The following is a 27,666-nucleotide window of genomic DNA, read 5'->3' on the forward strand; positions in this document are numbered from 1 at the left end:
TGCAATATATTTGTATGTTTATTCGTAAGTTATGTTTTATTTAAACAATCTAAAATTTCATTGTCCGTTCAATTAAGGCAAGTTTTGTGTCTGTTGCACAGTTTTTTGTGTTCTTTTATCTAACAATTCCTGCGCTCCTTTCTATTGCCAGCATAATGAATAATTCTTTAATGCTATTAACATAAATGCCTTGCTCTTACACATTACTTTTATTTCTCTTACGTACAAATTTTGATTTTCAGTTTTGATTTATGATTTATGATGAATCGCAAACAGCTTCTTCCGAGAAAGGAGGAGGCTTTTCAAGCTCTCCCCTCAAAAATAAAGGCGCGATATGTTTCCAACTTTAGTTTTTTGATTATCAGTTAACAAATTAAGGCCCAAAACGGACCCAACAAGTAATCCCTACACAAAATGTATAGCTTGTTTGGAGGATTACTTGTGAGGTCCATATGTGGTCACTAATAAAGTAGAGAGACGCTGCTTAGACATAGGTACGAGTACGAGTTCTTTTAAGATTACATTAATTACAAGTAGGTACAATAATCATATCGAATATGCGGTAAGTATTTAAAATTAATAAAGCGTAATTAGATAGATTTCACTACGAACAGAAGAGGGAGAAGGGCGATGATGCTTCAGCTTCAGTATACAAATAACAATTAAGTACAATTCGCACTCCTCCGATTTGTGTGTGTCTGTGTTTGTTTTGTTTATAAATATAAATATTAAAAATATATAGCTTCGCGCCGAGCCCTACATCAAGAAGATGAGGGTGGCGTACACCTTCCAGCGAACGGTGAGGTTCGGCATCCAATTACCGCTGAAATAAGCTCCAGAGCTTGTAGCTGGACACACGCTTGGCCAGATTGGCGGCGGCACTGCTGGGTGGCGACGGGGCGGATGATTCGTTGGCCAGCGCTCGCCGATTGTTGATCAGCTTGGAGCGCATCTGCTCATCAATTAGCTCCTGCATGTCCATCTGCCACTGTTCCAGCTGCTGCGACAGCTCGACCTTTTGCTGGATGGACTCCAGCAGCTGGCTGTTGGCCTGCATTAGTTCCACCCGCGTCTTGGCCAACTCTACTTCGGCCTTGGTGCGACGGCCGTTGGCCGCATCACGCTCTGTCTGCGCCTTGGACAGCAGCTCGTCCCGATCGGTGGTGTCCTCGAGGTCGCCACGCGCCTGATCTCGCTCTTCCTTCACGTTCTGCAGCTCCACGTCCGTCACTGTGACCTTGGCCTCTAGCTGCTGAATGAGCTGGTGGCTGCGCTTGATCTCATCCTCCTGCTCGAGCACCAGGTTGCGCGTCTGGTCTAGCATCTTTTTGAAGTTGCCGGCATCCAGGTTAAGCAGCAACCGGGTCAGCTCGTCAGACATGGCTGACAGCATGCCTTGGCGGAACTCGATGGCCATGTGCCCATCCTCGTTGCGCTCCGAGCTCGAGATGGTGTTGTCCATTGACTCCAGCTCCAGCGATATGTCAGAGTTGAGACCTGTTGAGGATCGGGGATAGGTTAGAGGTTGGCTCTAAGCGATCTGTTAGTAATCTGTTACCTGAGTCGTCGTCGTGGCTCACTTTCAGCGAGTCCACAAGGGACTTAAGTTGTATGTAGACGGATCTAGCCTCGACCCACATATGGTTGGGCTTCCCCGTTTCCGTGTAGCTTCCATCATCCTCATCGCACTCCATTTCAAACTGCAGACTCTTCTTTCCCGGCGTGCTCGAATTTGTATCCTACGGATGGGGGATTTCAAAATGATTTCAATTATAAAGATATATCAACGACTTGAGTATAAACAGACTGATGTTAGGGGGAAAAGCTACTTGATTTTGTTAGCATTTTTGTTCAAACTTCCTTTTGAATAGTTTTACGAATTTCAGATTAGCTTTGTTAGTTATCCTTGAAGAGCGCTTAATGATGGGTTAGTAGATGATAAATTAGTTTAATAGAAGAAGGAGATAACTTACGGCACCCAAACGTTCACTGAGTACATTATTTTCACGCTGGGAGCGTTCCAATGCTTGTAAGGTGGTCTAAAAAGAAGGATTAGAATGTGAATTGAAATATTATTAACTAAATTATAATTGTCTTATATTCCTAACTAACTGTTGGTATTATTTCAAGTTCAAGTTTGATATTTTTCATTACTGTTATCTTTAAATATTGTTGCCAATTTTTTTGCTATACAAAATTGATTAGATTTCATCCAATAAATTTCCTCAAATCATTGCTAATGAATCCATGTTGATAAATATTTATAGAATGGAGTTTAGTCTTGGCACAAAGCGGAGCAAAAAGAAAGTTGCTGTCGAGGAGATAAACTTGGCAGTGGCACTCGAGAAACTGCGCAGTTGGCTCTGTTGGCCCATAAATAATCTTCATTTGTTGGGTAAATCACGATTCCGTTGACGCGACGTGATAAAGCCAATTTCTGGGCTCTTCCTCCGCCTTTACTCTCTTCTACATCATGATGTTCTGGCTGATTTACCTCTAATTTGGTTTCCTGCTCGCGGGCATGGCGCTCCAGCATGTGGATACGGTCGGAGGCCTCCTCCAGCGACGAGGTCAGGCTCTCCTTCTCCTCCTGGGCATGCTGCAGGCGACGCTCCAGCTCTTGCCGCTTGCCCGTGGTGAGGTTGAGTTCTGTTTTGATGGACTCCAGGCTGTTGACATGTTCCTGGAGGGAGAAATGGATATTAATTTCAGTTTTCCAGTAAAATAGGAGAGAAACCCACCTGCAGGCTGCTATTCCTGTAGTGGTACTGGTCCTTCAGCTCCTGAATCTGGGCACTGAGCTTTAGCTCGGTGGCATGCGCCTCCTGGATCTGTTCCGTGAGTCGTGTATTCTGATGCTGCAGTTCATCGATGAGGATGGTCTTCTCCTTCTCTGCCTGTCGAATGGCTGTGTCCTGCGTCTGCAACTTCTCTTTTAGCTCACTGAGATCGGACTGTAGCTCAAGGACTCGCTGGTCGCTTTCGTCCTCGGCAATTGCCAGCTTCTGGCGCAGTACATGCTTCTCCTGCTCGAGTTTCTGCAAGTGAGGGTGAAAAAATGAAAGTTAATTGTGTGCATTATTGTATTGTTTGTTCTATGACGTCTTGTCAATTATCCGACTGCCGAGACAATGAAAGCCAGCCAACAATGGGCTCGGATACAGGCCCAGGCAAACCGCAAGGTTAACCCAGCTCTCAGCACTCGACTACTAATTGTTTACTCTTATTTACATTTTCAATTGCCTGCCTCTTGGCTTGCCAAAATGCAAAAAAAAAAAAAAGACAAAAGAGTTGCTAGTACCACCTCTTACTTAGTCTGCTTTTTGCACCGATTTGCCCCACTGTGCCGGAGGCAACCAAAAAGACTCCAAGTCTCTCTCCCAAGCCCCCAAAACAATGCCAACGACTTTTGACACCGGCGGCTGCTAAAGCAAAGCCAACCCGTCAAAAGAAACAAATTCCCATTATTCAAATTAAAATGCAATTGAATTTTCACTTCTTCGCTCAACACTGAGATGCGGTTTGCAGACAAATGGCTGGCAAAAATACATTCGTAAAACAAAAAATAAAAAATAATTAAAAGCGCATCAGTCAGAAAGAGTTACCCGGGAGTTTTCAGTCAATTACTGGGAAATTTGATTTTAAAGTGGGTTGTAAAGATTATTCAATTTGTTTTAACAACTATATCTATAATATTTAATAGTTTTTTTTGTGTGTTTTATTTTATGTGGTTAGTTAATTGTCTAATACTTGTACTAATACTTTGCGGTTAATAAGCCATTATTAACTAGCTAAGTAAGGGATTTTACATTCACTCATTTTAAAAAATAAGTCTTGTGTGGGTTGGGTTCTTTAAAAAAGTTTTGAACAGAATTTCCAGTTTATTACTGGTTAATATTGATAATATAAATTTAAATGAAAATATATACTAATATTATATTAAAAAATTTATAAATCATACCAATTTTATTCACCGGATGTAAGTATATATATTTATAAGGTATGTAAATATAAAGAAAATAAAACCTTATATCAACACATTTCCAAGATAATTTTCCCTAAATGAACATTAATGATTAATAGTTTATTTGAAGATTGTTAGGGCTTGAAGCCACCGTGATCTAAGCCCGGCTTTCGACTGTCAATTTTGAATTATTGGCGCGAGAAACGGCAGCGAATAATTTGCATAATTGACAGGCGTGTGTCAGTCTTGGCCAGGTAAAAAGCATGAGGTAAGTAGATATGACTAAGCGGCGCTTGCTGGGGGCTATTTGTATGTGTTTTTTTATAACCCGACCTTTTTGGATCAAGGCTTGCGGAGACATTGAAAATTGCATGCAAAGTTTAATCGATAAGTGGACCTTCAATTGGCAAACACTGGCTAGCACTGGCTAGAAAAGGCCCGCAAAAAACGTCAAGAAAATAGAATCCAAAGTCAAGCCTTGTAACCAATGCAGTCAGCTTCTTTTTTTGTATTTTTTCTTGCTTTTTACCGCGATAGCGATGCGGAAAAGCTAATGCGACCACGTATCGAGTTGGAGAAATCACGAGTTGGCAATAAATCCGAGTAGTCAACGCGATTGTTTTGGCCTATCAGCGAAACAACTGGGAAACCGAGCGAAAAAGCAACAACAACAAACTAATAAATTGGAGCGACAAAACTGTAAATGAAAAGCTTAAATAAAATTACGGGCAATTTGCATAAAATGCAAAAGACGATGCCAACGATGCCGAAAAAACCACAAAGTAGTTGTCGCTGCACCAAAGCACCTCGAGCCTGAGCCTGAGCCCGAGCCAAAACCAAGCCGAGCCCAAGGAAAACTGCAACAATGGGAAAAACTTTAATAACAATAAAGCACAATTGCTGGACTCAAAAGCGAAGGAGACTGCGCACAGTCAGAGAGATAAAGCCAGGCAGAAATAAAAATTATTGTACATATTGTTGTGTACTTTCTCTGTTTCCATTTCACGCTCAATGAAATGTGTTGATGATGGCAGCAGCTCCACTACTTACAGCTGCCACCAGCAGCAGAAGCACCACCATCAGCAGCAACAAACATCAGCAACATCAGCAGCAACATCAGCCGCAATAGCAAAAGCAAAAGCAACAGCGGAAGTTGCCATCAACAGGTACACAGAGAATAAAATACAGAGACTCAAGATCTATAATCTAAATTTTGTACGACATAAGTATATTTAAAATATAGAAAAATATTTAAAAAGGCCAGGCTCTTAAGAAGTATTATATGGTAATATAAATTGTATAAGGAAGCGTTTAAAACGGATTTTATAAAAATAAATATAATATTTAAGAGGGTTTATTAGTGGAGGAATCGCACCTCAAATTCTTAAGCAAGATTCAAGCTACAAGTTGCTATAAATAACTATAAAATAATAGGCAAAATATTTTAAACAAATAATAATAAATATGTTTTAATAAGTATATGAAAAAAACGGGCATCAAAGGGTAATTTTCATATAGAATTTAGGACTTAAACAATTTTATAATCTTTATAATATGATATATTCTTTCATTTTAAACATTCCATCAACATGACATTACTTAATCAATTAAATCATTTATTAATTAATTAAATACACACTGTTTTAGAAAAAAAGAAACTTCAATTTTAGAAATAGGTTAATTGTGTTGAATTTTATTTAAATTTTTCCACAACTCCCTTAGGACTCTCATTTTTTCTCTGTGCAGCCCATCGCCACAGCAGCCGTCGCCGCGCAGCCGCAAAAAATGAGTTCACATATTCAAAAGCAAAATCATGTGGCAGACTTTAATTGTAGGAAAAACTAAAGAGAAACAAACAAAAAAAAAAACACCAAAAACAAAGCATTATAAAAAACAAATGCCGCTTCAAATTTCATGATGGACAAGGCAGTTTTGTTTTTGCGTTAATTTTATTACGTATATTTGTATTTCGAATCTCTTTTCCATCCACAACTAATTGCATTGCATGATCGCCCGAAATGGGATATATTCGCTGCCACGGATCGGTGTAAGCTAACACGCCCCAGCAGCCCGCCACTGGCAACATGTTGCCAGCTCATGTATGTTGCCACAATGTTGCCATGGCTTATTTGTCTTATTCAAATTGCGACGTAACTCGACCCACTTTCGAACCAAAACGCTCCTCTGGTATGAAAATTATAAATATTTTTGTGCAGCGAAATTTCTGCGCAGGAAATGTCGAAGCAATTGACACGCTTAGCGACAACAGAAATAATACAAAGAGAGAGAAAAAAAAATAGTAGGAATATAAACTAGGCAAACCCCCTTCGGACGAGCGACAGGTGCGCACAGGTGACTCATCAATGGGCCAAGTGCCATCAGGCGAGTGTGCACTTATGCAAATACCTCTCTAATGCCGTACAAAAGTGAGCCAGGTAAATAAAGGGAAACCTATTCACGCTCGATTCGAGTGGGAGCAAGGGTTCCGATTAATTTGACACTTGAAAGCTTGGCCTAAGTAAATAGGGATTAGGGATTGTGGGTTTTAGAAGATAATTGGATGGTTTGATGAGGAGTAACTACAAGGGGACAGGTTTTAATTGAACTAAGACTTAGACTTAGGACTTCTTTAAGTAGTTTATTACTGGTTTATTAAGCCCGTCACTATTATTAGTATGGTCTTATAATGTTAGTCAGAAGCTTGATATGCTTACTAAAATAATTAGAAACCTTCTTAAAAAGTTATATTTCTCTTTAAAAATATATACTTCTCCAAGAATATGATGAAGAATTTTAGCTTATATATAAATTTATTTAAACAATCCTTTATTATTACAAACCGCTCCTTAAACTACTTACTTTCCCAAACTAAAAGTCTGTTCAAGTTCCATTAAAGATAGTTCCTTTGAAGTGGTAATTATACTTCAACAATAACCTACATGTTAAACTCTTTGAACAATTTAAAGTTACTAATTTTTTTGAATTGCAGAAGCATGTTTTTTGTCCTCTCTTCAAGTGAGTAATATAACATATAGAAGCCATCAGCAACAATAGCTCCTCCGCTGATGGGTTTGGGGAGTGTTGAAAGCGGCGTGCCGCCACAGACTGCAGAATGCATTCGATAATTGCCGCACAAATAATTAACTAAATTGCCGGCCCAGTCACGTTGGCCAGGCTAGAATCGTGCCATAAGGGGTTTGGGGTTTTTAGCTGAATGACTCGCTTGAATGCTCATTGGCAAGAGCGATGAGTTGACAAGGCTCACTTCTTGCAACAGGTAAGCGCAGAAGCAAAATTCGAATGTCAAATGAATGGGAATTAACTTGGCAGACAAAAGGTTTAGCACAGTAAAAAAAAATACTATACTATAAGTAATAAATAAGCTATGAGCTAAGCATTGAAGCAAAGGAGTTACCCCGTTTTTATCCCCAGTAAAATCTTTCAAATCTTAATGACTTTTGTGTTCCTATGATCTATGCATAGTTTATATATATAATTTTATACCAATTAGTATTCATATATTCACAAAGAAAAATTAAGAAAATATTAAGAAACATTAAAGCTGATTGCAGTGCATTAATAAACCTTCGGCTGGCTAAGCATTTGAATTGCTAAAGATTTTGCTCAGAGCCATGACTAAGACAGGGTGAGCTGAGCCGAGCTCAGAGCTTGGCTTAACTCAATCCGGTAACTGTTTTGGGGCGGGTGAGTCAATGGCCCAGACAGCATTTCCAAATGCATTTTCCACATGCTTTTGCCTTGCCTTGGATTGCATTTTTCTGGCATTTTTCTTGGCTGTGCGTATTTAGCCGGAGTTCATAGATAAATCAACCGCACTTCGTTGCACAAAATGCCACTTTGGGGGTGGAAAGTGGGGCCTGCCCACTGGCAGGAAAAGTTGCAACTTTCCGTTTTTCTCAAGACACATTTCCAACAATTACAATTTTAATTAGCGGCACTCGCACATAATTGCTAATGCCATAATGCACTTTATTGGCATGCAAAGCGAAATGTGGCTCACAAATTATGCAAATTGCACGTTTAGTCGCAAGCGTTTTGACTAATTTCAGCTCATTTAAATGGAAACCGATTAATGATCATCGCTGATAACAAAAGGGGGAAGTCTTGTGAAAAGTCCCTCTCCTCTTGATGGCTTAAATTGTTGCAGCTCGTCGGTTGGCCAAGAAGCGAGTGTGAAATGTAGCAATTAGCGATGAAGATTGGCCCACACTGCAGTTGGATTGCACAGCACAGTTGTCGACAATAAATCAATTCAGTTGCCAGGCTCCACTCTACTCAGTTGGCCATAAAACCAATTGAATTGTCAACAGCCCACAGGGCTTGGAAGGTGGCCAAGAAATGCACTGGGAAACTAGGAAATATCTAAGTAATAGATATAATAGATAATAAAATAAATGACATTTACATCAAAGAAAGGATTAAACAGTATCGAGCTGAAACCCTTTTAACCTTTTTATTAAAAATCAACGTAAAACATTCAAGGAAAATCAATGTCAATAAAGAAAGTTATATAAATCTAATCTTTCATAAATATGAATAAATGTGGCACACTTTAAATATGACTTAAGTTATTGGTAGAAACGTGGAATCACTATGAATATTTAAACTAAGATCTGATTAAGGCTTGTTCTATATGTGTAGATATAGCAATATCTTATCACTTTATAAGATAGGAATTTACACTTTTGATTACTTTTAGTTTATTCATGTGAGAATTGATAACAAAGAACCCATCGGTTTTCTTTAACAAGAGATATTTATATTTGATTTATTAGTTTATCAATGCTATAACATATGAACTGGTGTCATTTTGTCAGATTTTATAGAGATAAAGATAAAGATAAGGATATGTTTATAGAATTTTAAGATCCATTAATTGACCATCATTTTGGGATCATAATCCTTTTTATTAATAATGATAAGTCAGTGATATATGTAAATATATATAAATCATCATATTATTTCCATGCCTTATTTACTGAATATTCCTTGTTGTAATATTTAAAGTTCTTAACACATCTTACAGTTTGTTTTATACTATTTTTCTCCCAGTGAAAAAACCCAACCTATTTAATTAATTTAAACTGCAATCGAGTTGTGTTTTTGTCAGCCGGAAAACTCCATAGCTCCCCATAAAAAACAAACCCCATTGACAATGCACCAAGCAAGTAAATGCAGCATTGACCTCCTCCCCCCTTTTTATGGCCAAAATACAGACACACACACACTCTCACACATGAAAACCGTCGCGAAATGAACTGATTCTCAACTTTGAAGCCATAAAAAAATAAAGATTATATAGACCAAGTCCGAATATACTCGAAGCAATGGGCCAAAAGTTTGTTTATGCGCCTAAGGTCATGTCGCAGTCAGGCAAAAGGGGGCGTGGCACTACTCACTTGGGCCTCCGCCACAGTTGACTGACTGACTCGACTCTTCTTTCAGGGCTTAATAAGTATAATAATAAAAAATAATGCCACAATCAGGCGAAAAGGCGAATCTCTGCCATTGTTCGGTTCGGTTTGCTTGACGGCGACTTCAGGCAATGCAATTTCGGTTGCCCTTGGCTCTGCGAGAGTGTAAGCCAAGTGCTTTGGGCCAAAAGCCGCAAGCCATGCAAGACTTTTGCTGCCAACTTGGTCATGGTGAGTGGTGAGGCATGGCAAAGGGATGACAACAATTGGGGGATTTATTTGCCAGATTATTATTGCTACACACAATTCGCTAATTAATTCAGAGGAAATCAATATAAATTTACAAACAAATATGAACAGGATTTATTGTGGAGTAGAAATATGTTTATAATTATAGGAAAAATATGTTAAATCAAGATTGGATCCTCATCTTGCTAGAAATAAATTTGTTTTTTTGGATTGATACGTTTAGCTCTATATATAACTCCAATAAGGGTCATATTCTTTAAAGTACAAAAGATTCTTTACCTTATTTGACATTTTCATCGTCAAAGATCAAGAATTAATACCTTATAATATAATAGTTTATCCCATAGATTATTTTTAAATAACCAATTTAATTTAGCTCAACTTCAAGTAAATAAATGCAATGCCCTGGCAAAAAATAAGGTTTATTGGCCCAACCCTCTATTTAAAACCCATTTTAAGTCCCAATAAGCCGGCATTATTTTTTGCTACCCATTTTCTGCTCCATTTTTTTGTGTACATTTTTGTGCAATTTCATGGCAAAGAAAAGACCAACGGAATTACAAATAAAATGCAATGAAATCGACATTCACTGTTTGTAATTTCAAGTGTTTGGCATTGACAATATTTTCATGCCAGACATCCCCCTCTCAAACCATTGTTAAGGAAATTGTGAAAACCCCAAGGAATTGGGCAAGCGAATTTATATTTTTATCTTCGAGACGAAAACGGTTTCGAGAGCAACATTAATTAAACCAATTTCGGGATGGCTAAGACCTCAGGTGATTGGCAAGACGAAGCATGGCAAAAAACTTAAAGTGTGGCAATTTTCATGTTTTGGCAACTCTTTAAATGTGACAACGACGACAACTAGAGTCGGAAGTGGTAATTATGATTAATTAGCAGCTCTTGGCGTGATGGAAAGTGTGGGTGTGGGAGTGCCAGACATTGTTTACAAAATACTTAATAAAGATAAATAAAGTTATAACAAAAAATATTCCCATACCAGCTCTGAGCGATGATTCATGGAAGAAATATAACAAAAAAAAATCGCTGCACTTGTTTCGCTTTTTGTGGCCATTATCTTATCGCCGGCACATGCGAAACATGGCCAAAATGAATTGGGGGAGAACTTATCACCGGGCCACCGATAAGAGCCATATTCTGACAGCTCTCTGGCAGAATGACACAAGTTCTGTGGGCGGAATGAGGTAAGCACTCGGCAGATTGCACCGAAATTAACTCACTTCTAGATCTGATTGCAGGCCAAAAATTATTAGGCCATAAATATGTTACTTACGGCAAAATGTAACGCCCACTGCGCATGTGCACACACCTGAGACGATCAAAACGGGGAAAATGTAAACCAAAAAATAAAAATGGGGAAAAGCTTAAATTTGAGCCACAATTTCTTTCAGTGGGCAGGGCCAAGCGTGGGTATTTTGGCCAAACTCTCACAGAGTCAATGAAACTTAATAGAAAGAAAAAGAGAAGCTGGCCCAGAAGAGTAACCTGCTGGAGTCAGAGGTGGGCTTAACAATTAGTCACCGTTTTGGGCATAAAGAGCTTATAAGAGTCTGGAATCTGGAAAGTCAAGAGTTTGTAAAAGAAGTAGGCAAAAAATATGATTTAAAAGTTATAAAATACAGTGGAGCCTAGCAGAGACTATCTTTTATAAAAGTATTATTATTATTTAAAAGCTTCTGACAAGTCTATATTCTTGAAATTGTTTACCATTATGTAAATTGTATTATTAAGAAAGTTATAAAGGGTTTCTTCAAAAGAATATAATAATTATTATAGGTATAATTTATCAGTTAGCAATAACTTTCCAGGAAGTATATATTTTAGCAAGCAAAATTAGGGTTTAGTTTTCTCATGACCCAAGTCCTGTCCTGTCTAGTTCCTAATTTACAGAACTTAACTCTTTTCTAATTATAGAATAATACTCCATCATAAATGTATAAAACACTTATAATTTTAATACATAATTAAGCCTAATTTATGTATTTTAATAGCCCAAAAGCTGTGCTGCCATCACTCACCATAGAAAATCCATAAAAATATTTTGATTGCCTCAACCATTCTAATTCCTCCGCAACAACTCATTAAATATTTCAAAATAATAATATACAACTTGTGTTTTTCACTTGTTGTTCTTTGTATTGTTTACACAATCTGAGGTCTCTTGTTTTTATTTTTTGTTTTGTTTCGACCACAATTCTTTTGTTTTCCCCCCCTCGGAGGTAACCTCAACTTGCTGGCTAAGAGTTTTTTAATTATGCTGCCTCCGCTAATGACGAGGCGCTGATTGCGAAAAAATAGTATTACCAGAAAAAATATATATACAAAAATATACCTGGATATATAAAAAAAACAATTATCATGGTGGCCGAGTAAATGAACTCCAAGCAAGACAAAGGCAAAAGTTTGTATAAACAGTTGTTTAAATAAAACCAAAAAACGGATGATTATTCAATGGCCAGAAGAGAGTCTTATTAAAGCCCTGATATATATTTTTTAAGCAGATTGATTTTTATTTTGATTCCATTTTGAATTTCTGTTTAATTTAAGCCACGAAAAAATATAATGCAAAAAGTGGTCTATAAAATTAGCCTAAAGCAAAATGCTCTCGAATTAAATAATTATGTGGCGTGTGCTTCCTACAACACCTTTATTTCCTCTGTTTCTCTCCTCTATACACACACCTTTTTATTCGATTTCTTTTTAGCTCTCTTATGCATATACTTCCAACTTCCAACTTCCGATTCAGATGTTAAATATGATCGAAAGACGCTCCCCTTGTCAATAAGCTGAAATTAGCACTTGTGAACTCGCGACTAAAATTTCACTTTCCCATAAATTCCATAAATGTAAATTTTTAAAAATATACATATATATAAAATTCCTGACTTGACTTCCTAGTTGTATGACAGATGTTTTTTGTTTGAGGGAAAAAATGTCATTAATCTTGCAATGGCGTGCTTAACAAGCATACGAAAATAAAACTATGACACAGAGAACTAACCGAAAATTGGGCCCCCTAAAGACCATTAAGACAAGACAAGACCAGCCAAGCGGTCATCTCAGGGCCACTTGAAGTGGGCTTAAAGTCTTTAAAACAGAATCATCGGATAACCAAAAACTTAGTATATGGCCAATGATGACTCTTCGAGGGTAACTAGTTGGAGGAGATTTAAGATTACGACTCCTCCTCGGGTTGATTATGTGAGCTCAGAGCCCAAGAACAATGGACTGCCTCACCACTTGCTAAAAGATTATTTCCATATAATTTCTCGACTGTTTCGCGCCAAAAGGAAAATCTTTAAATTTATGGCCCAATTATGTACGGGGAAGACATGTTTTATTGCTCTGCTCTGCTGGTGGTGTGTCTTTGACTTTGTTTATGTTTTGCTCGTCATAAATACAAATAAATAACATTTTTGGTAGTCATGGTAAAGTTGGATATTGATTAATTTGTAGGAAACTTGAGGAATTTATAAGGGAAACTGTAAGGGTTTTTATATTTCCCAAGTTAAGAGATAGTTACCCATACTTTTCCAGTTTTCCCAGGCCATTTAGTCGCTGTTTTTATGCATCTTCCCCCCCATTAAAAATGTCAACTACATGGGTTACTTTTTTTCGGCCTGTCCAACACCTTGTAGCCTCTTTAACTTAACAAAAAAGAAAGAAAAATTAAACCACAGTGAAAAACTCCACTTACAGTTAAAGAAACACATGTGGCAATCTGTCCATAATTCAAAGTGTTGAGCTTACATGATACCAACCGCTGTGCTTTTGCTGCAACACTTGCCACCTTTTTTTTACCGGGCCAAAGCCAAATTGGAGTGCAACAAGACGACCTGGAGGAGTGACAGGCGACTTAGTTCTCAGGCTTCAGCAATGCTAAATGGTTTCCTGGGACTGGGATTCCCCATCCAAAGGAAAATAGAGTTTTGTGGGTGAAACATTTACGCAAACAATGGCGGAAAGCGGCGAGAGTGCGCTAATTGCCAAAGGCAGCAAAGTAAGGTGCCAGCGAAAAAGACAGCAATGCTTTGATTGGGGTATTCCAGTTACAAACTTTCAGTTTGTAAGAAAATGTATACCCTACTTTTAGTTAAGTACTATTATTACTTCTATGATAAATATAAAATATTCATTGCGAATTAAATAGTTTAAAAAGGTTGTAAGATCATATAAATACCATTGCTTTTGTTTATTTATATAGCTGGTGACCCAACTTTACTAGTTTTTATTATAACAACAAATCAATCATTTCAGTAAAAATAAATTATGTTTAAAAGTACCTCTTTTTATGTTAACAAACTACTATAAATTAACTAAAGTTAGTGGAGCGCCCCCTATGTACTCCACAAATATAGGCGAGACACTTTGAAAGACACTTCGATATAAATTTGCAAAGAGTCGTTGCATAATACCAGCACTTGGGTACACATACGCCGAAACTCACACTATTTTAAACAATCGGATAGTAAAACTGTTTCAATTGCAACTTAAAGTGTTGCTACACTGGGAAAAAAGCGTCGAACAAGAAAAGAAAACCTCAGTGAAAAGGTAAACAAGAAGTAAAGTCCAACTCCTAAAACTAAATATTAAATTTCTCTACGATCTAGGGCATATTTGTATTACAAAATTAATTATAGAAATTGTAAAGGTATAAGTATAAAATAATAGTATAAAATTCAAAATAAAATCGACACCAAATAAATGGTAGTTGCTGAAACAAGGATTGATTGTGCTTATGAAGAAATATGTTCCAGATAATTCTTTCATTATCTTATGAAATAATTTAAGTAGCTGTTATCGAACACTTCTTATAAAGAATTATTTCGAGTGTTTATTTACTTCTCTCTCTCTCTCTGTCTCCCTATCTCTCTCTATTTGTTTCTGTGTCCAACCTCTATCTGATTGTCGTTGCGAATGCTTAGTAGAGTAGAGCGATCGCTTCGCTCCCTTGTTTCTGTCTCTGTTTCTATGTCAGCCTCTGTCTCTTTCTCAATCCGAGTTTTTGGGCCTGAGTCACACTCAGCAAATAAGTCGAATTTGATTTGTCCGGATGCTCAACTAATTTTAATTCGACTTATTTATGCGATTGAGTAAGTCCGCGGTGCTCGGGGGAAATATGTGTAAATAAAATGCAAGGTTCGTCTTGAGCTATCTTTTGGCCCGATGACACGATAATTGGCCATTAAATTAGCTTTTAATTATGCCTGTCAATGCTGCTGACCTTGTTAATTAGAGTTTACAATCGGTTAAAAAATATAGTTGTAGCGGATAGTTTGAAGCGAGATGGAGTTTAATTATTTAGTTAGATTTAGTGAGATATGATTAACATTTATTACTAAATGGAAGGTTAAATACTATTAAAAGATTATAATGTTCTAAATTACATAAGATTAGTTTTGAAATTGTAATATAATATAAGGAAAGAGTATAGTTTACTACATTGTGAATATTTTGATATTTTAAATATTACTTTTGAGTATAAACTGAGAATCAATCGATTGGGCAAGCTCTTTACAAAAACTTTAAGTGTTGAAATGTCATTTTTACATGGTATTTCTTTAATGTTTGATATGTAATTCGTTTTAGTTATATGATTTCTACAATTTCAAAGTATTTTCGAGGCTTTTAGATCATATAAAACCATATAGGAACTTGGAATACTCAATTATCCCATCGATTCGCACATTTCGATGGGCGATAACACATTCAATCCGGATAGTTTTTGCAATTAACAGATCCACCCCGACCACAGTTATGGTTAAACCATTTGAATTGAACGCGAAGTGCATAAATTACTGTCATCAGGAGAAGGCAGGAGAAGCCACTGGAACATCCACACTCTCTTCCCCCAAATCCTCTGAAGCTTCTCCCTTGGCCGATGGGGCACCACCACATTGTTTATGCCACTTGGTCTGACACTCGAATTCGTTATCTGATTTGCGTGAGGCCTACGAAAAAGTTTTTGCCCTGCGGCATGGACTCCCTCCGGGTTGGTATCGGGTGCGGATGGGGGTTTGGTCTTTGGCTATATCGTATTTTGTGAAATCGTCTATTATTGTCATCATGCTAACGTTCGATGGCCTTATACATATGAATATATACATATTTTTTGTTGCTGTATATTTATTTGCATTTGTATTGGCCTTTGAAATTTGCCAATTGGCCGGGCTCTTAGTCACTCACACAAAAAATATCTATATATATATGAGTGTATATATTTGTATTATTGCAATGAAAGCTGGCCAATTAGCGGGGTACATATATAGATATGACAGGCAGAGATATGACAGGGTAGTGAGGGAGTGAGCACAGGGGAGATATTGTTAATTAATTGTCAATGAGTCAGCTGGCAAGTAAAAAGGGCAAGTTTGGGTTGATTTTTACCTACAGACATTGATTTTTGTTTAATAATGTTCTATGTAACTATAACTACACTCTAAGGAATCGAAATTGACATAGTAGTCATGTTTACTTTATTATTAAACCAAGTTTGAAGTTCATTTGTTAAGAAACTTAAGAAATCTTTGAGCTGCATATTTTATCTTAGTTTATTTTTGCTTTCTTCTAAAATTAGCTACTGAAATGCTTTTTGATTTAATTTTCTTTATTGACTTGACTTCAGATGAGAGACTCCAACGACATTTTCAAGTCTTGACTTGGAGCTTCTATTGTTCCCAAGTCTCGCTTTGACACCGAAAATTGTCTGTTGGAAAGTGAAAATGCTTTCACCTTCAGCAAAATTCATTAAAAATCATCAGTGTGTGAGTGTTTGTTGGGCAAAAAAGCAACAATAAATTTAATAAAATTATACACATGCAACATACATACGTGGGTTCACAACAACAATGGATGAGTACTGGAAGATGCCACTCTACCATAACTATCTCAAAGGCTGATCCGCTCTCCCTAAGAGACCAGAGTCGAGAGCCGTGGCAATTTACTATAATTTACTTGCTGTAGTTATTAATTTTCAATTGTCAGTTGCAATTTGCACATCAATGGGACTTTGACAGTGAGGCGTTACCGTTGGCTCACGGTCTCGGCGATTATGTAATGTCTTCAAATCAATATCGAGTGTAATTTGCAATAGATCCGCTTCCTGTCGATAAACTGGCCTGAGGAAATGAATCTCCGTGACTGCCACAGTTAGCCATATCAACTGTGTGTGTCTCCGCCTACCAAACTCCTCTGTGGTCAAGTTGGATGGCCAAGCAGTGTGACAATTAAATTGGATCTTATAACTCCGCCTCAAAGATGATGATGATGATGAGAGCTGCCCCTCGTAAAGCGTAAACCATAAATAATAAAATAACTAGAAAACTGAACAATAAATAACATTTTCAGAGCTTCAACTAATAATATGACTTTGAAATATGTTACGGGAGAGGTAAGACTCTTAATAAATAAGTCAACGATGCCTTGCAACATCAAAAAAACAAAACAATACTTCGAGGTAACAATATCTAAACAAATTTCAATATATCTGTACAAAGAAGTTTTTAAAATTATTACAGAACAAGGAGTTCTGAGATAGCTAAAGCCTTACTCTGATTTTAATAGAATGCTCAACCTCGTTCTTTGCTTCCTTATAATTATTTTTCTCCCTAAACTTCTATATTTTAATAATCATAAACTATGCACGGAATAGTTCAAGCCCCTCTTGATATAGTTTCAACATTTCATAAATCTCATTACCAACTGGAAAAGCCAAAGGCAGCCTTTGCCGCCGCCCCGGAAAATCCGCATTAAAAACTCAAGTTTCCCCGATGACACAAGCGAAAAAGAAGAAGAAGGTGGAAAAAAAATGCAAGCTGCTGGCCTGGCCAATACGGAAAGTAATTTGCCTGGGCAAGAAAATACAAAAACAAAGTTGAAGGGGAAAACGAAGCACTCACCGTGACATTTTGCCCACCCCATCCATCCACCCAATATGGCCAAAGAAATGCTATTACTGGCCAAGAGCCGAGTCGCAACTGCGAATAGGGTGACGCTGGCGACTAATGTCCAATAATAATCATGGCAAAACTATGTCGAACGACCTCAATTTGCCACCTCAAAGGGGGGTACCAGATCCCCCAATGGGTTCAATTCTAATTTCCAGAGAAACCAAAAGGCCAGGCCAAAAAGTTAAAGCCAGAATTCCCTCGTGTTCGAATGAATTTGCAAACCAAAAATGGGGCCAAAATGTGTGGAGGCGTACTCCGGTCTCCCCGTTGGGGTTAAGAGTACTCCCAATAAATGGCCAGCAGGTAAATGAGCTCCCCAAAAGTAATAAAAGCTTCACTCTGACTCACCCAGAGAAGAAGATTACATTAAGTAAACACTTTTTTCTCATTTGCTGTTTTTTTGAAGATCGATCAAACTGGGTTTCAGCACATGAGATGGACATGATACATATACACACACACACCCGCTGCTATATAAACCCGTATTATTCGCATGCAAATTAGTTGATTTTGAAATTTTGCTGTTTTGTTTTTGCAATAAAAAAAGAAACAACAACAATGTGTTGATGACTTCACCACAAGCCAAAAAAAGATATATATAAATGGCTTGCGAACGTGAGGAGAGTTTTATTCCGATCAGCTTTTACCTCAGGTCTTAACTCTTTTCGCCTATAGAACAGGTATGGTTATCTAACCCTAGATTCTGTAGGTGTCTCACAAGTAGGTGGCTTCGATTGAGAGGTAACCATTGACTGAGAAGTGAGTTCTTAAACCGCCCACTGACTGGGACAGGGTCAGTTCGATGGAGTGAGTGCCAAGATGGACATGGTGGGCGTGTGACTCGCTCGAAAGGCGGAAGATACACTCTTAAATTATTATTACTTATGTGATTCATGGAGATTAATGAACTATGAATATAGCTTCAGGGGTTGATGGCTATTCGAAAAGTATGAAAGCTCTCAGGAGTTTTAATTTCAGATATTATTGTGTTTAAAAATGTAGGATATTAAATGTGATGGTTAAATTTAATAGGTTTTTGGTATGGAATAAGTGGAAAAAGGGTTATTAGAGGGGTGGTTATTTAAAATTAAGGTTGGAATTTAATATTAATTATAAGCCAAATAAATGCGACATCAAAACATATTCTAAAATGTAAAGTATACCAATATTTTCAACCTTTAACTATATATATTATAGTTCTTTAGTGGGGGAATAGCTTTGAATTAGCTTAATCTAATGCCAAAATATTCTAAAGATTTTTAGGTTCTATGTAATATTAATAAATACAATACTGTATGCCTGAAAAACTATATATTTGGTTAGTTTGTATAACCATTTCCTTTTGAAAATACAATAATTTCTCTAAATTCTTCTATAATTCAATCAGATATCAATTTAATCAGTTAAGAACTCTCCCCACCAACCATTTTCCTTCCAATTAATCCCCATAATAAGATAAACCACCCGTAAGATATGTAAATTCAACTGCCAATAGCCCCGAAGCACTTCCTTTCATTAGCCACAAAAACCGCAGTTGTTCACTTCCATTTTCTGTTGTTGTTAACTCAACCACATCCTGTTGAAAGAAAGACATCAACTTACAAGCGATCAAGGCTAATCGAAGAACGTTTAAATGGAATTACCTTTTCATTAGCATTCTTAGAAAACGTTACAATCGACTGAAAGTTTCAATTTAATATCGTAATTGATCAAAAGAACAAATTGCCAACGATTGTGACTGGTGGTTCTACGTTTAAATTTATTATAAAAAAAAAACTTAAACTGAAACCAGTTGCTGTTGGCCAAGCCAATGTCAGTCGCAAAACCAAACAAAAGTTATTAAAGCGACTTCAGGGGCGTAGACTTTCGAAAAGGCCAAAGGGGGCCCGAAAGCGATTGGAATTATTTAAATGCTTAACCGTAACACAAACGCCTACATACCAAATTATAGACTTTACTTTCGGCTGCCATTTGCAACACTTGGAGCGACCAAGTTGGGCTTCAATTTCCTAACCAGTAACAGCCACAATTGTCTACAGATCGTGATAAACGAGCGACTTACAGCTTGCCACAATACCTTTTGCCAGATACCAATTGATTTCCCCACCAATTGTTCTCTCTTTCGGGCCTCGAAGAAAACACGTTTTGGTAGTCAACTCAACAATGGTCAACTATTTTTGGTCGATTGTCTGTGAACTAGTTAATAAGGAGTGGGCTTTACAGTAAACAACATGAAAAAACCAAGTGAAATATGGCTGAGAATGAGCCTGAGAATATAAGAATGATTCAAAGCATAGGCTTTGTTTGTCAATTTATAAAGGAAAAGGTGTTCTAGAGAGCAATGAAAAGTATTTATATAGGGAAAGGTATTAATGGTTTTAAGCCTTTAAATAATTACCAAGCTTACCCAAACCATGCTCCTCACTTACACCCTTAATCTCCTCAGGAGAAACCCTCCTTCTCAAGGAAAAACCACTAAAATGACCCATACAAGGCCTTGAAGCTCATTAGCATTTGAGAATCGGGCCGCAGAACAATATATAGTATATATATAATATTATGGCTCATATAAAAGTTAATGCAAAAACAAATCGTAGCTAAAAATAAAAGGCAATGCTCGTAAATTGGCACACACGCTTCAACAGACCGCGAAATACAACAACGAAAAACAGAAATACAGAAAAAAATGGGCTAGCTTCGGACCAAAGCAACTGCCATTTAAGCCACAACCAAACACCTACAACCCACCACAGAGAGCAGTCTAATTACGTCAGTCTTTCACACAAAAATATATATGTATACTAACCATATAGTATATAGCTTAGGATGGCTGACCACTCATCCATCCAGCGACTGAAGTGACATTGTTCGCTCCAAAACGTTGATGAAATTAATTAGATACACGAACAACAATTTTGCATATTGCCAAAAGCACGCAAATAAAAGTGAATCTAACGAATATTTTGGCCTCACGTCACTTGCTATATCCGAAAGCCCAAAAGGTAAAGTCAAGGTGACAAAAAATTCAAAAATCCACAAAGATTTATGCGGCAGCCACACGGCAGAATTCACTAAAACTTATACTAAGACATTAAAACAAATAATTTAAATGACAATTGTCCAGGTCAAGCTCTATTTTGTGGCAGCCCAATTTCATTACGGTTAAAGCGATTTTCATTTAATTGGTTTAATGGAAAATGGAACATGGGAATTCTCTGGTCATTTTTATTTTCGGGGTTTTAATTGGAACGGGCTGGTAATAAAGTTAATGGTTTTTCATTGGAAAATGCAAGTGGTGGGGGAATATATACACAGACATATGTATATGAATTGAGAGGGAACCTTTACGAGTGGAATAACTATGAATTATTGAAAAGTGTGAAAATGAAAGGCTGTAGCTGAAAAGTTAATGAGTTTTCACTATGAATTTATACTGCTAAATGATTGTAAGGGAATGATATTTAAGTACGAATTAAATTAAACTTGAGAGAGGTATAAAATATATAATATTTCATACATATTTGAACTCAAAACATATACGATAATATCAATAATGCAATCTAAAACAGATAAGTACGTATACAATTGTAATCAAATATTTTTTTAAACTTTCAAGATTTTGTTTTAAAGCTACTTCTCTAGATAATGAAACATGATCGCTGCCTTCCCAATTAAGTCTTCAAATATTTACAATTTCAAACAGGTTATTACAACGACTCTCCCATGACATCATCATGACAATATTAACAGGATATTATGCGGTCAGCAATTGGCCTTCGCACTTTCATTTCCAAGTGAAGATGAAGTCACTCCTAAACGAAGCTTTTTAAAAAAAAAAAAAACAAAACAAAACCCCAGTTTGAGTGACTAAGCCAAGTAACGTATATAAGGCCTAATATGTACCAATGATAATATTCAAGTTCAACGCATTGCTGTGTCCTTTGCTTGGGTTACTGACACCGACGTGGGCTCAGGTAAGGCATGGTTTCCCTTCCATCATCACCATCCCTTGGCATTTCCTGGTATTTCCGTGAATTGGATTGCCATTAATCGGTCGACGGTTCGTAATTGATAAGAAAACACCGCGTTCGGTCAACAAAAGTACATTAGCCTAACTATTGGTTTTGGGTGGTAGGAAAATTGGTAGGAAAATTCGAGGCAATATGCTAATGAACGGCCACGAACTTGAGCCGCGGCTTGAACTTCACTTGGAGCGATAGCATTAGCTGGAGCGGAATGGTTGTTTACCCATCGGAAATTCTTTCTATTGTCAGTTTAGTTACCCTAAGTTTGTGTGTGTGTGTGTGAACAGGTGAGCAACCACCCACTGGAGCGGTTCAAGGTCGGACAGCAGACATAAACTTTTGTGAAGCATTAGACAAGGTGTTATGCATGGACTTTAGGGAAGAACGCCTGATAAAGCCACTTTGCTGGCACCCTGAAAACTTCCACATTTCCACATAATTTTTTACTGTAGAAAGAACGTTGACGTGTGACAAAAAAAAAACTAAAATCGATTGCCTTACGTGATGTACTATATAGTTCAGTAGTTTACTGCGCAGTGACAGGACCGCCGGGCAGTCTAAATAGTTAATGTTCCCCCACCTGTCTGTGTCTGTCTGTCTGCCTCTATCCCTCACTGCCATAAAATTGCAATCATCAAAAGTTTCCTAGCTCTCACAGAGCTGCATTGGACAGACAGGTGTGGAGTTTCATCAAATATACAAAACAAAATCAATATCCATATACATATGTATTTGTATATATATTATTTAACTCTCGTCCTGGGAATGACAGCAATGCGTCCGTGCTGGGAGGTCGTATTATGGCAGATAAGTAAAGTATGGCCACATGTCATGGCAATAATCAATGCAAATCACCAGGTGAGTCAATCAAAAAACCCCATAGAGAAAGGGTAAATGTTAAGCCCTTTTATGAGAACTATTAGTTTGTTAATAAATAAGAAGGGGAGAAAACTATTAAGAGTCTATTAAAGTAAGAAACAAGCAATTTAAAATAGTTCTAGGATGACTTTCTATTCAAATTGTCTTCATAGAAACTTTGAGCTCTAGTTTGCTTAAGAAGTGAACAAATAATTGCTATTCCGATAGCAATAAAATAATTTGTTCATTTACAGCCCACACTTAAACAAATCAGATAATGCAGTGATTTATGGGAATAGGAAAATTTTCCATTACTAAAGAGATATATAAAAAACGTATAAAGAAAGAGTATTCTATTGCCTTTAAATTTCAATAATGAACAATAAAGAAGCCCATGATCAATGATTACAATAAAAAATAAAGAACATATATAAATATGACCAGTAAATAACTCTGAACAGTAAGTATCTATAAACAGTAAGTATCTATGACCAGTAAGTAACTATGATCAGTAAATAACTATGATTCGTAATTAACTATGATCAGTAGGTATCTATGAGCTTACTGCTCTCAACTCTGTAACTCTAAAAAGTAAGTATCTATGGCCAGTAAGTATGTATGTATGATCAGTTACTAATTTTGAAAACTAATAAACAATGACTTGCAACTTTTGTAACAACACATTTCTGAGCTTCTTCCTGGTCATCCAGATGTATTGCATTGGCCACGTCATATTTTTGGGATCGAAAGGTAATCACTATCACTATCACTTGAGATGTTAACACTAGGTACCCCTAGGACAGACTGAGGCGCGCGGGCCCTTAGCGGCTCTATTTATAGTCCCCGAGGAAAGAGAGGAGCAGAGAAAGTAAGTGTGAGTGGGCGGGAGAGGAGTTGCCTCTAGAGATTAACATAGAGCTACTAACATAGCGAGAAAGGGGGAGAGGCAGAGAGGAGCACTCTGATCAGTAAGTAACTCTGATCAGTTAATATCAATGAGCATTAAGTAACTCTGAACATTAAGTATCTATGACCAGTAAGTAACTATGATCAGTAAGAAGCAAGGACCAGTAAGTATGTACAATATGATCAGTTACTAACTTTGAACACTAATAAACAATGACTTGCAACTTTTGTAACACAACACATTTCTGAGACTTGGCCGGCAGAAGGCACTTCGTTCCGGGCATGTTAGAACCAGTTGAGAATCATAAGCTCAGATGTGCGAGTTTTGTTTTTGAACAAATTTAGGCTATTTGAATGAAACTATGGAGTTATTCTTCTAAATAAATTTTCTAGTATATAAGTCGGAGCATGGCGGATCGGTGGACTATATATATACATACATATATGTATATAAAGCTTCCATAGGAATAATCGGAAAATAATAAGAAAAAATTATAACTTTTCCATTTTTCAACAGATTTTTATCAAATTTGATATAAAGCCAATATATATTAATCTAGAATTTTGTGTGAAATTCTATGAAAATCGGACGACTATATCATATAGAGGAAAATGCAAAACTGAGAATGAAATGAAAGCAGGGATTGTTTTTTAACATAAATATATATAATTTATATTGAATTAATTCCCAGTGATAGAATTTCAATCTGCACGGGTTAAAAACTTAGCTTCCTTCCTTGTTTTTTAACTCAAAGGCTTAGATTGATTATATTTTAAACCCCAAAAGGTTCTCCTAGAACATCTTATAGAATTTTTAACCTTTAAGACAGCTCATTCCCTGAACTTTAAAATAAATATTTAAGCAATGACACTATAACAATAAGATGCCTAAATATTCTACATATGGGAACTCCAAGCTTTATATAATTGAAATATTATTTATTTAAATAATAATCCTAATAATCTTCCCCTTTGACTCACCTCAATTTTGCTGGAATAGTCCTCAATGAGTTTCTCCTGCTGCTTGACCAGCTCCTCGTTCTTCTCCAGCAATGCCTTGCCCAATTCGGCGGCCAGCAATATATCCGATTCCTTTTGCTGCAACTGGGCCCACACATCCGGCTCCTGGTCATGCCTCCTGGCCTCCATTGCGCTGATGTAGTGTTCTAAATCAATCGAATCCCCAATTAGTGACGAGTGGTCGAGGTGGTCGAAGCCGGAGTCGTCCGGCCGATGGCCCGATGGGTGGTGGCCAATGCCAATCCCGATTCCGAACTGGCGTGCCCGCTTCGACTCTCTGCCGGCACTGGTGTGCTTGTTGTGGTTGTTGTTGTTATTATTGGTGGATATGGATGAGGCAATGGCGGCGGCGGTTATAGCATTCGTTAGCTTTGGTTTATGCATGATCGTTAGCGTTTTTCGAGCGGCGACGGTAGCGGGTGGCGGGTGTGTGGTGTATTATTACGGGCACAACAACGAACTAACCAGATTTACAGACATAACACACACACTCGACACACACACTCAACACACACGTACACGCACAAGATGCAATTTGTTTAAGTTTTGGCTGTTTTGGGATTAATCTGCAGATATGCAGTTCCTATATCTCGGGGGTGTTAGGTATTCAGATGACGCCGTTGGAGTAGTAGTAGGTATAGTGATGGTTCCGAGCATAGTTCCATGCTGCCCCCAGGGAGCAGCCCAGATCGAAGAGGGGTTAGAGAGCGGATGCGATGATGTCTGGAGCGGCGGAGTTGGTTTCAGTTAGATATATAAATATTATATGAATTATATTAAGAGTACGCAACCGTAATGAGAGAATTAGCACTAGGAAAACCTCCAATCACTTTGGCCAAAAAGGAGCAACGTTTGTTGGTCACGTTGGCACGTTTTTAGTTACTTGTTTCTGGGGGTTTTCATTTCGTTTTAGGTTTTTCGTATTTTGTTTATTTCAGGGTGTAGGGTGTGTGTTTTTGGGATGACATATAACTACAGGGTTAAGCAAGAGGGTTAATATAAAATGGAATTTGCCTTTAGCCCGACTTAAGTAAGTCTTTAGTTGGTATTTAGTTAAGCTTCATGCGGTTTAAGTACACTAAAGAAGGTTTTAAGTATCTTAAAGGTTGGGTTTTGGAATATTTACAATATTTAAGGAACCTTTCAAGCAATTTAAATACATTTTTAAGGGATTTTAAGGGACCATTTACAAGGTTTACGTTTAGTATAAATGATTTAATGAGGAGGTTAGTAAGTAGCTCCGCCTTTCGGTTATGAGTTGTATTTACAAGATATTTCTCACTATTTAAAGTACTGCAATTCGCGTTTTTATTTTCTGTTTAAAATTTCTAACTGATTTATAAGTATATCACTACTTTTTCGGTAGCTTCGCATTTGTTATATAGAAAATCCATTTGGCAAGCACTTCACGCCTAGCTGCCTTTTGCCAGCAACTGTTGTTTTTAAGCCAATATATATATAGTTATATATTATACGCTTCAGGCAACACTTTTGGCCAACATTTATTTATTTATTTATGTACTTCTTTTTGTGTTTATTTTATTTTAATTCGTAGCAACACACACAAAGGCACTGTTCACAGAGAGAGAGAGACACACCGCGGAGTTATTGTTTTGCATTTCCGCTGTACTATATCTATATATATAGTATGTGTCTGATTTTGGCAGTATTATTGACAAAACAACAAAAATAAATGCGCGCTTAGCATGGGACTTTTGCTCTAATTAATTTCCCCCAAAAGCGAAAAGTATCCGAGTATCCAGCAGATACTTTCCACTTTCGCAACAAAAAGCGTTCTCCGTTAAACGTTAAATACGTTTAGTTATCCCCGTATTTGCATCGCCAAAACAAAAGGGGCAGAAACCTCGGTCACGACGCTGCTGCTCCTCCACTCTCCAAGCCAAGAACTTCCGGCTGTCCAAATCCGAGCTCGAGTTGGAGTCCGATTCCTATATAACAATTCCGGATTCCGATTTCTATAACGATTCTCCGGAATCTACGCGCACTTCGCTTCGCTTCGTTTGGCTTTAACTTGGTCCGATTCTCTTGGTTACGATTTGTCTCTCGAGAGCTTTAGATTTTCTGGCTTTCCCCACTTGTTTTTTATTTTTCTCGGGGACGACGCGACGCGTTTCGGTTACGTCTGGCTGGCGCGAACGTTACTAACTGAATAACGTAGCCGTGCTACGAAAATTGGCAAAACAAATGAGTAACCAAGCGACGACGATGGCTAAAGCTCGTATCTTGGCAACAACAACCAACAAAACGAAGGCTCTCCTCGCTCTCTTAATTTACGAAGCCAAAAGAGAGTTACGAGAGGGTAAGCAGGGTTGTCGAGCTCTTATCGAGATGATTAGATTGCAGTGGAGTAATAATAATGGTTACAAGGTAATTCAGATAAGTATATAAGATAATAAAGTGCAATGCGGCGAAAGAGATAAACGAAATTAATTGGCTTTTCGTAATGTGTGATATCAGCAGAGAAGCCATATGGGTATTTTCCCTAAAGAAAGTGAGTCAGAGAATAAATAAAATTGAATTTTACTAAGGTTCTTGTTTTAAGAAAATATAAAAATCTATAAGTATCTCTTTAGAAATACTTATTAAATGTATTTCCTTTGCCTTTAAATTTTCTTTATATTCCAATGTAAATACAATATTTCCAATAACTAGACAACCCTACACAACTTCAAGCCGAAGGTAAGCTCCACTTGGGGCTCTCTCGCTCTCTCTCTCTTCCCCTCCTTGTAACTGTTGTAGCTTTCTCTTAGCCAACATTTGCCTTGTTTGCTCTTCACTCTTGCCACTTGGCCGCTCTTTGCAGTTTGTTTTGCATTGGAACTGCCTTACGAAAGCGGCCAAGTGAACTCTCAGTTTTGGAGGAGTGAGGGGTTGAGTAGGGTCAGAGGAGACCTGGACCTCCAAAAACCACACATGCACCCATACGTACACAGAGGCTTCAATGCAAAATTTACATACGGCAAGAACACAAACAGCAACAGAAACAATGGGCGCCCAAGAACGGCAATAACAATGGATGTACACTACGAAAAAAATAAACTTAAAAAAACTTTACAAAAATATTTAAATTGTTCGGATGAAAATAAAACTAAAACCAGAAAGGAAGCTAACCTAATCATATGATCATGGGTTCGAATGTGCAAACGATCATAACTAAGTCAAAGAAGCATTAAAATCAATTTGCAAAGCTATTCTGTGTTGGCTTTTATTAAGAT

At 37.4% G+C, this 27,666-nt stretch overlaps 1 protein-coding gene across 5 annotated transcripts; it reads right to left on the reverse strand.

Annotated features, from left to right (window-relative positions):
• LOC110191121 (bicaudal D-related protein homolog) lies at window positions 1-26,628 on the reverse strand. Of its 5 annotated transcripts, none has more exons than XM_020961872.2 (7): window positions 26,295-26,628; window positions 24,392-24,576; window positions 2,742-3,038; window positions 2,495-2,683; window positions 1,974-2,039; window positions 1,559-1,739; window positions 1-1,497 (listed from the first exon to the last, which is right to left on the reverse strand). In XM_020961872.2, the coding sequence occupies exons 2-7, from the start codon at window positions 24,557-24,559 to the stop codon at window positions 818-820; spliced, it is 1,581 nt and encodes a 526-aa protein (XP_020817531.1). In that variant the 5' UTR covers window positions 24,560-24,576; window positions 26,295-26,628; the 3' UTR covers window positions 1-817. The 5 variants fall into 5 exon arrangements, with proteins under 5 accessions (XP_020817531.1, XP_020817530.1, XP_086690467.1 ...); XM_020961871.2 differs by having other exon boundaries at window positions 24,392-25,153; window positions 26,295-26,604; XM_086834341.1 differs by having other exon boundaries at window positions 25,713-26,602.
• Window positions 26,629-27,666: the final 1,038 nt, after the last annotated feature.

This window comes from Drosophila serrata, unplaced genomic scaffold (genome assembly GCF_035046125.1).
Source record: "Drosophila serrata isolate PLE 108 unplaced genomic scaffold, ASM3504612v1 contig_272, whole genome shotgun sequence".
In the NCBI taxonomy this organism is placed as follows: Eukaryota; Metazoa; Arthropoda; class Insecta; order Diptera; family Drosophilidae; genus Drosophila; species Drosophila serrata.

Bases quoted from the DNA above. Each gene is read 5' to 3' on its own strand.
- LOC110191121 (XM_020961871.2), bottom strand. From the start codon at position 24,814: ATGCATAAACCAAAGCTAACGAATGCTATAACCGCCGCCGCCATTGCC. The intron at 2,684-2,741 runs GTGGGTTTCTCT...TTCTCCCTCCAG, and splicing joins ACAGGAATAGCAGCCTGCAG to GAACATGTCAACAGCCTGGA. The intron at 1,498-1,558 runs GTAACAGATTAC...GATCCTCAACAG, and splicing joins GAGCCACGACGACGACTCAG to GTCTCAACTCTGACATATCG.